The sequence below is a fragment of the Silene latifolia genome, chromosome 10, assembly GCF_048544455.1.
Source record: "Silene latifolia isolate original U9 population chromosome 10, ASM4854445v1, whole genome shotgun sequence".
Lineage (NCBI taxonomy): Eukaryota > Viridiplantae > Streptophyta > Magnoliopsida > Caryophyllales > Caryophyllaceae > Silene > Silene latifolia.
Genome location: NC_133535.1, coordinates 91,230,693 through 91,240,441, shown reverse-complemented (window position 1 = coordinate 91,240,441; position 9,749 = coordinate 91,230,693). Strand labels below are relative to the sequence as shown.

The window sequence follows — 9,749 nt, the reverse complement described above, 5'->3', positions numbered from 1 at the left end:
TTTTTTTGATTTTTTTTTTTTGGATTTTCGTTTTTTTTTTTCACAAAAAAATACACACACAAATATATGGGTTGACTCCCAGAAGCGTTGTTGTTTAACGTCGTTGGCTCGATATCTCGCGGAATCGTAAACCACCCGACTTAAGCTTAGATAGAAAAGTTACCTTGACTGACCAACATGAATACAAGAGGAAGAACGAAAGCAAGATTTTATATGGATAATATGCACACCTTTTCCAGAGCCCTTCCGGCCAATTAATTTATCAAACCAAGCCTTCTTATTACCTCTAGATGCCTCCGTATTCTCACGACGATCCCATAAGATAACACACCTTTGATACTTAGGAGGGGATTCCTACAAAATAATAAACACCTTTCTCGGAATAGGAGACTTCCAGCACTTCGATAAATCATGGTTAACAAAAGTGTCTATAGTACACAAAGAATGAACCGTAGGAGAGTGGGAGTTGGGTTTATTGATTTCAAATTTAACAACGGTCCCATCAAATTCCATGGTAAGAGACCCTTTTGAGACATCAATCTTAGTACCTGCAGTCTTGAAGAATGGTCTCCCCAATAAGACTGGTATAGCACCTGCCTCATTTTTCATGTCCAAAACATAAAAGTCAGCCGAAAAGACTAACTTACCAACACCAACCATAACATTCTCCACAACCCCCTTAGGATAGACACTAGACCTATCAGCCAGTTGAATTACTACACTAGTGCCTTTTAAATGTCCAAGTTTGAGTTTTTCATAAATAGCATATGGGATGACAGTAATAGATGCCCCTAAATCCAACATGGCCTTTTCAAATCTAAGGTCTCCTATGCTGCAAGGGATAGCAAACATACCCGGGTCACCACATTTAGGGGGTAACTTCTTTTGAAATAGAGCAGGCACATATTCACTAATCTTCCCCTTAGGACCTTTACCCTTGACTATCTTCATCCCTTTCAATTTGTTATTCCTTTTAATGGTGCATAATTCTTTTAAAAATTTAGCATATTTAGGAATACACTTTAAAAGATTAAGAAGAGGGATGTTTACCTCGCACTTTTGAAACACCTCATAAATGTCTTTGTCATGCTCAAAGTGTTGGGTTCTTCTCAGTGCGTCGGGGAAAGGTACATCCTGTTCCACCACCGGTATAGAAGAAAGAATCGGCTCCTTCTCCTTAACAATAGAAGCTTTTTCACCTTCCTCGATCACTATCTCCTCTTCTTCTTCCCGAATCATAGGTTGCTTCTCTTCTTTTTTTTCACCTTCTCGACCTCCTCTAATTGTCTTCCATTTCTCAATGATACGGCATTCACATTCTCCCTAGGATTTGGGACTGTTTGAGACGGTAAAGCAGCTGATTATTTAGCTTCCAAACGATTCACCGCGGTAGCTAGTTGACTAACTTGATTCTCAAGATTCTTGAAATTCTGCTTATTTTTGGCTCTATCTTGAGTGCCACTAATAGTAAGAGCCCGAATCATGTCTTCAGTAGACATTGATGAACCTGGTGTAGCTTGTGGTGGTGCCCGAGGTATGGAAGGTTGCTCCTTTGGTCGCAGAATGAACTGACCTCTAGGAAGGCCAGATGATGGACTAGCTTGAGAATTTCCCCAACGGAAGTTAGGGTGAGCTTTCCATCCTTTATTATAAGTATTAGAGTACGGATCTCATTTCTGGTTTGGACTACTCTCCCATACACCATTTACCGTCTGAGCACCTCCCTCTTGCATTTGAGGGCACAAATCGCTAGGATGACCCTCAGTAGAGCATATACCACAAATTACAGCCATTTGTCTGCCAGATAACATATCACGGAGTGTGGAAGCAATACTATCAACCTTTTCCTCCAAGCCAGGATTAACACCCATAGCACTCACTCCTCTCCGTGAAGGTCTTCTCTCAAACTGTCTAGAGGTCTCAGCTAGCTCTGTGATAACCTCCCAAGCTTCATCTGGATTCTTGTTGGCTATATTTCCTCCACAAGCAGAATGAATCATATGGCGGTGATCTTAGTTCCGTCCACCATAAAAATACATGATGAGATCCTGTTCTTAGTAAGCATGGTAGGGGCAGCTAGCACATAACTGCTTAAACTTTTCAAGGTACTCGTACAAAGTTTCTCCGTCTTGCTGCTCAATATTACTGATGGCTCTTTTCAGTTGAGCTAATCGAGAAGGAGGGAAATACTTCTCCAAGAATGCTTTCTTCATACCTATCCATGTAGTGATACTCGCCGGTGGTAGATAGTTTATTAACCAGTCTCTCGCATTGCCTTTCAAGGAGAAAGAAAAGGCTCTCAATTTCAATTATTGCTCATCTGTGACATCAACTGGCTTCATACCGGTGCACACAATATGAAAGTCCAAAAGTTGCTTATTCGGATCCTCAATACTCGTCCCACAGAAACTTGGTAATTGATGTATCAAACCAGACTTCAGTTCAAAAGTAACTCCATCATCCAATTATGGAAAAGTGATGCATAATGGCTGAACAACAAGATTTGGAGCTGTGAGCTCCTTTAATGTGAGGGTCTCTCTAGCCATATTCAAAGTCTTTTCGGATTCTTCAGAAATTTCAGAATTGTCAGAGTGGGAATGCATATCGTCGAACTCACTGCCTTCAGGTATAGCCACTATTGCACCTAGTTTGTTCTTCCGTAACCTGAAAAGAGTATGCTCAATCTCTTGGTCGAAAGGCTCGAGGTTCAGGTTAGAAGAACGAGTACTATGCATAAAATAACTAAAAAAACAATAGAGACTTTACACTAACACACAAAAATTAAACTATTGCCTTCCTCGGCAACGGTGCCAAATTTGACGGGCTGAAAGTCGTATGCCTATCAAATTTAAATTTATAATCACTTACTTACGAAACTACTAAAACATTAATATAGCGAAAGTAAGGGGTCGAACCCACAAGGAAGGACTAAGTCAATTAAAGTGTCTAAAAGTATAGAGTAAAGTAACTAGTTTTAGGGGGGAAATTTGATTTGTTCTATTAACTAAAGAATTAAGATTAAGCAAATAATGAAATAGATGAATTAAAATGGTTTAAAAGGTCTTAGACCCAAGCATATATCCACACTCAATAACAATTGATCATTGTAAGACGGTTTCAATTACTAATCTTGATTACTCTATCGTGAATGTAAAATTCCAATTCTCCTTACGAATAGTCAATTAAAACGAATCCCGTTCTTAATCAACCCAAACTATTAAGCAACCCTAACAATCCAGTTCAAGGTTTAATTCAACAGCAGCAATATAATTTAGAGAATTCGATAGAGAATAAATAGTGCATACAATCCAGTTGCACTTTAGATATTTATGCGAATCGCTTCTAAGTACTAATATCAACGTATCCCGTTCAATACTAATTCTTAGATGTTACTAGTGTAAAGTTAATCAATAAATCCTATTCAATCAACAATATTAACAATAGAATAAGGAAATCGACAACTAGTTACGCACCTAGCAATTATCAATCAACATTCATATAATTAAGAGCTAAGCAATTCACAATAATCAAGAAGATAAATTAAAACATTCAAACTCACAATCGGATTAGAGTACTTCAATCGCTTGAATCCAAGAATAAAGATTAGTTACACATCGTCTGCCAATAACAATAATAGGGTTTTTGTCTCTCAAAGTTGTGTAAAAATCTTCTAAAGCTCTAATAACAAGTTATACAGTAATAAGGTCTCAAATTAGATTAGGAAATTAAGTGCGAAATAATAAAAGTAATAATCGGAACAAACCGACTAAAGTAAACAAACAAAACAGTCAAGTGTAGGTCGCGCTTCAATCACGCATCGATCATGCCTCGGTCGAATGCAGGTCGCGAAAACGCTGCTGCCGCGTCTCAGACTGTCCCATGCGCCCACGATTAGTGCACCTTAAGCGCACACGTCTCAGGTATCTTCATAGGTATCCGGGCCCATCTTTCTTCGGACTTGTACTCCGTTTTTGACATACAAAACTGACCCACAAGATCTTCTTCATCGTTTCCAAGCTTAATTCTCAATATTTGGATCCAAGTTCCGCCAACGTTACAACTTAAAGCATTTTACCATTATAATTCATTAAGTACCGCCTTTGATACTTGAACTTCACTAATTCGACCTTCTTAATACCTACTAAAACTATCTCATCAACTTCCCCACACTTAGATCTTTACTCGTCTTCGAGTAAACTCAAAGGAACCAATAAAATCAAACCAACACCAATCCACAGGAGTATGGGAAAAATCAACAAGACTCACAATGAGACTTATAAATATGGGTTTCCAATATTGTAAAGGGACATCAAATTTTTTTTTTCATTTTGCCTAGATCTCTCATTTTGCCTAGAGCGCCCTCCTTTGCGGGTTTTCATTCTAGCTTATCTTTTTTTTTTTTCAACTCACACTACTCTCAGTGGCACGCAACTCGTTTCTTCATTTTATTCGGAGCGCCCTTTCGGTTTTCACTCCGTCCTCGGCCACATCCCAATCTTGCCTAGGCGCCCTTTCGGGTTTTCCCCTAGCCGGGATTCATTCTTTTTCTTTTTCACTTTTTCACTTTTTTTTCATTTTTCAATTTTTTTTCTTTTTTTTTTGGGTATAAAAATAACTGAAATAAAGCACACCACACAAGTACAATGAATTACAATCGGAACGATTCTCCTCCCTACACTTCAATTAAACATTGTCCTCAATGTTGCATAGGACACAATAAAAAGGAAAGGAGAAAACACACCTTATTAAAGGGAGGTCATGCGACTTCGCTAGTACATCCATCCTTCATCAAACCATATAAACATGTCAACCACTCACCACAACTTCTCCCCACACTTGGCCATTAGCATCCACCATAAAGCACAAGAACAACATGGCCAACAAAACAAGAGTAATCAAAGAAGACTAACGCCCCTTATTACTCCAAACCTAACCAAAGACCAAATAACACAAGTGAAACAAAAATAAGACACCATCATATTTGGTCTAACCTATACTCCTCTACTTCAAACCACAACTCCATCCAATCGCAAAAAGGAGGTGCCTAAAACATCACACCGCGATTACACCTCACCTTAATCACTAACTTACCCAACCGCCCTTCTATGCCGCTCTTCTTATGACGCCAACACCATAAATATGCAAAGAATCTTGAGGTATTGTCCAATCTTTTTTTTTTCCTCTCAATTTTTTTTTTTTTTTGGATTTTCATATTTTTTTTTCACAAAAAAATGCACACACAAATCTATGGGTTGCCTCCCAGAAGCGCTGTTGTTTAACGTCGTTGGCTCGACATCTCGCGGAATGGTAAACCACCCGACTTAAGCTTAAATAGAAAAGTTACCTTGACTGACCAACATGAATACAAGAAAAAGAACAAAAGCAAGATTTTATATGGATAATGTGCACACCTTTCCTAGAGCCTTTCCGGCCAATTAATTTATCAAACCAAGCTTTCTTCTTACCTCTAGATGCCTCCGCATTCTCACGACGACCCCATAAGATAACACACCTTTGATACTTAGGAGAGGATTCCTGCAAAATAGTAGACACCTTTCTCGGAATAGGAGACTTCCGGCACTTAGATAAATCATGGTTAACAAAAGTGTCTATAGCACACAAAGAATGAACCACAGGAGAGTGGGATTTGGGTTTATTGATTTCAAATTTAACAACGGTCCCATCAAATTCCATGGTAAGAGACCCTTTTGAGACATCAATCTTAGTACCTGCAGTCTTCAAGAATGGTCTCCCTAATAAGACTGGTATAGCACCTGCCTCATTTTTCATGTCCAAAACATAAAAGTCAGCCGGAAAGACTAACTTACCAACACCAACCATGACATTCTCCACAACCCCCTTAGGATAGACACTAGACCTATCAGCCAGTTGAATTACTACACTAGTGCCTTTTAAAGGTCCAAGTTTGAGTTTTTCATAAATAGCATAAGGGATGACATTGATGCCCCTAAATCCAACATGGCCTTTTCAAATCTAAGGTCTCCTATGGTGCAAGGGATATCAAACATACCCGAGTCACCACATTTAGGGGGTAACTTCTTTTGAAATAGAGCAGACACATATTCACTAATCTTCCCCTTAGGACCTTTACCTCTGACTATCTTCATCCCTTTCAATTTGTTATTCCTTTTAATGGTGCATAATTCGTGTAAAAATTTAGCATATTTAGGAATACTCTTTAAAAGATTAAGAAGAGGGATGTTTCCCTCGCACTTTTGAAACACCTCATAAATGTCTTTGTCATGCTCAAAGTGTTAGGTTCTTCTCAGTGCGTCGGGGAAAGGTACATTCGGTTCCACCACCAGTATAGAAGAAAGAATCGGCTCCTTCTCCTTAACAATAGAAGCTTTTTCACCTTCCTTGATCACTATCTCCTCTTCTTCTTCCCGAATCATAGGTTGCTTCTCTTTTTTTTTTTCACCTTCTCGTCCTCCTCCAATTGTCTTCCATTTCTCAATGATACGGCACTGACATTCTCCCTAGGATTTGGGTCTGTTTGAGATGGTAAAGCACCTGATTTTTTAGCTTATAAATGATTCACCGCGGTAGCTAGTTGACTAACTTGATTCTCAAGATTCTTGAAATTCTGCTTATTTTCTGCTCTATCTTGAGTGACACTAATGGTAAGAGCCCGAATCATGTCCTCAGTAAACATTGATGAACTTGGTGTAGCGTGTGGTGGTGCCTGAGGTATGGAAGGTTGCTCTTTTGGTCGCAGAATGAACTGCGCTCTAGGAAGGCCAGATGATGGACTAGCTTGAGAATTTCCCCAACGGAAGTTAGAGTGAGCTTTCTATCCTTCATTATAAGTATTAGAGTACGGATCTCATTTCTTATTTGGACTACTCTCCCATACACCATTTACCGTCTGAGAACCTTCCTCTTGCACTTGAGGGCACAATACTCGTCCCACTGAAACTTGGTAATTGATGTATCAAACCAGATTTCAGTTCAAAGTAACTCCATCATCCAATGATGGAAAAGTGATGCATAATGGCTGAACAGCAAGATTTGGAGCTGTGAGCTCCTTTAATGTGCGGGTCTCTCTAGCCATATTCAAAGACTTTTCGGATTCTTCATAAATTTCAGAATTGTCAGAGTGGGAATGCAGATCGTCAAACTCACTGCCTTCAGGAATAGCCACTATTGCACCTAGTTTGTTCTTCCGTAACCTGAAAAGAGTATGCTCAATCTCTTGGTCGAAAGGCTCGAGGTTCAGGTTAGAAGAACGAGTACTATGCATAAAATAACTAAAAAAACAATAGAGACTTTACACTAACACACAAAAATTAAACTATTGCCTTCCTCGGCAACGGTGCCAAATTTGACGGGCTGAAAGTCGTATGCCTATCAAATTTAAATTTATAATCACTTACTTACGAAACTACTAAAACATTAATATAACGAAAGTAAGGGGTCGAACCCACAAGGAAGGACTAAGTCAATTAAAGTGTCTAAAAGTATAGAGTAAAGTAACTAGTTTTAGGGGGGAAATTCGATTTGTTCTATTAACTAAAGAATTAAGATTAAGCAAATAATGAAATAGATGAATTAAAATGGTTTAAAAGGTCTTAGACCCAAGCATATATCCACACTCAATAACAATTGATCATTGTAAGACGGTTTCAATTACTAATCTTGATTACTCTATCGTGAATGTAAAATTCCAATTCTCCTTACGAATAGTCAATTAAAAAGAATCCCGTTCTTAATCAGCCCTAACTATTAAACAACCCTAACAATCCAGTTCAAGGTTTAATTCAACAGCAGCAATATAATTTAGATAATTCGATAGAGAATAAATAGCGCATACAATCCAGTTGCACTTTAGATATTTATGTGAATCGCTTCTAAGTACTAATATCAACGTATCCCATTCAATACTAATTCTTAGATGTTACTAGTGTAAAGTTAATCAATAAATCCTATTTAATCAACAATACTAACAATAGAATGAAGAAATCGACTACTAGTTGCGCACCTAGCAATTATCAATCAACATTCATATAATTAAGAGCTAAGCAATTCACAATAATCAAGAAGAGAAATTAAAACATTCAAACTCACAATCGGATTAGAGGACTTCAATCGCTTGAATCCAAGAATAAATATTAGTTACACATCGTCTGCCAATAACAATAATAGGGTTTTTGTCTCTCAAAGTTGTGTAAAAATCTTCTAAAGCTCTAATAACAAGTTATATAGTAATAAGTTCTCAATTTAGATTAGGAAATAAAGTGCGAAATAATAAAAGTAATAATCGGAACAAACCGACTTAAGTAAAGAAACGAAACAGTCAAGTGTAGGTCGCGCTTCAGTCGCGTATCGGTCGCGCCTCGGTCGAATGCAGGTCGCGAAAACGCTGCTGCCGCGTCTCAGTCTGTCCCATGCGTGCACGATTAGTGCTTCTTAAGCGCACACGTCTCAGGTATCTTCATAGGTATCCGGGCCCATCTTTCCTCGGACTTGTACTCCGTTTTTGACATAAAAAACCGACCCACAAGATCTTCTTCATCGTTTCCAAGCTTAATTCTCAATATTTGGATCCAAGTTCCGCCAACTTTACAACTTAAATCATTGTACCATTATAATTCATTAAGTACCGCCTTTGTCAGTTGGACTTCACTAATTCGACCTTCTTAATACCTACTAAAACTGTCTCATCAACTTCCCCCACACTTAAACTTTACTCGTCTTCAAGTAAACTCAAAGGACCCAATAAAATTAAACCATCACCAATCCACAGAAGTATGGGAAAAATCAACAAGACTCACAATGAAACTTATAAAGATGGGTCTCCAATATTGTAAAGGGACATCAAATTTTTTTTCATTTTGCCTAGAGCGCCCTCCTTTGCGGGTTTTCACTCTAGCTTATCTTTTTTTTTTCAACTCACACTACTCTCAGTGGCACGCAACTCGTTTCTTCATTTTATCCGGAGCGCCCTTTCGGTTTTCACTCCGTCCTCGGCCACATCCCAATCTTGCCTAGGCGCCCTTTCGGGTTTTCCCCTAGCCGGGATTCATTCTTTTTCTTTTTCACTTTTTTATTCATTTTTCAATTTTTTTACTTCTTATTTTTTTTTGGTAATAAAAATAACTGAAATAAAGCACACCACACAAGTACAATGAATTAAAATCGGAACGATTCTCCTCTCTTCACTTGAATTAAACATTGTCCTCAATGTTACATAGGACACAATAAAAAGGAAAGGAGAAAACACACCTTATTAAAGGGAGCGTCATGCGACTTCGCTAGTACATCCATCCTTCAGCAAACCATATAAACATGTCAACCACTCACCACACCGTCTCCCCACACTTGGCCATTAGCATCCACCATAAAGCACAAGAACAACATGGCCAACAAAACAAGAGTAATCAAAGAACACTAACGCCCCTTATTACTCCAAACCTAACCAAAGACCAAATAACACAAGTGAAACAAAAATAAGACACCATCATATTTGGTCTAACCTATACTCCTCTACTTCAAACCACAACTCCATCCAATCGCAAAAAGAAGGTGCCCACAACATCACACCGCGATTACACCTCATCTTAATCACTAACTTACCCAACTGCCCTTCTATATCGCCCTTCTTATGACGCCAACACCATAAATATGCAATGAATCTTGAGGTATTGTCCGATCTTTTTTTTTTCCTCTCAATTTTTTTGATTTTTTTTTTTTTGGATTTTCGTTTTTTTTTTTTCACAAAAAAATGC

General features: G+C 38.3%; 1 protein-coding gene across 1 annotated transcript; it reads right to left on the bottom strand.

Annotated features, from left to right (window-relative positions):
* Positions 1 to 354: 354 nt before the first annotated feature.
* LOC141607885 (uncharacterized) lies at positions 355 to 2,000 on the bottom strand. The gene is made up of 3 exons (XM_074427233.1): positions 1,721 to 2,000; positions 1,407 to 1,600; positions 355 to 1,323 (listed from the first exon to the last, which is right to left on the bottom strand). Exons 1-3 carry the CDS (start codon positions 1,998 to 2,000, stop codon positions 355 to 357), a joined length of 1,443 nt encoding a protein of 480 aa, XP_074283334.1.
* Between the last annotated feature and the right edge of the window lie 7,749 nt (positions 2,001 to 9,749).

What these genes read in the sequence shown, in the direction of transcription:
- LOC141607885 (XM_074427233.1), bottom strand. Translation starts at nt 2,000, where the DNA reads ATGATTCATTCTGCTTGTGGAGGAAATATAGCCAACAAGAATCCAGAT. An exon ending in CCCTCAAATGCAAGAGGGAG is followed by an intron (nt 1,601 to 1,720) that starts GTGCTCAGACGG and finishes GAAATTCTCAAG; the next exon opens with CTAGTCCATCATCTGGCCTT. An exon ending in TCAAGAATCTTGAGAATCAA is followed by an intron (nt 1,324 to 1,406) that starts GTTAGTCAACTA and finishes CCCAAATCCTAG; the next exon opens with GGAGAATGTGAATGCCGTAT.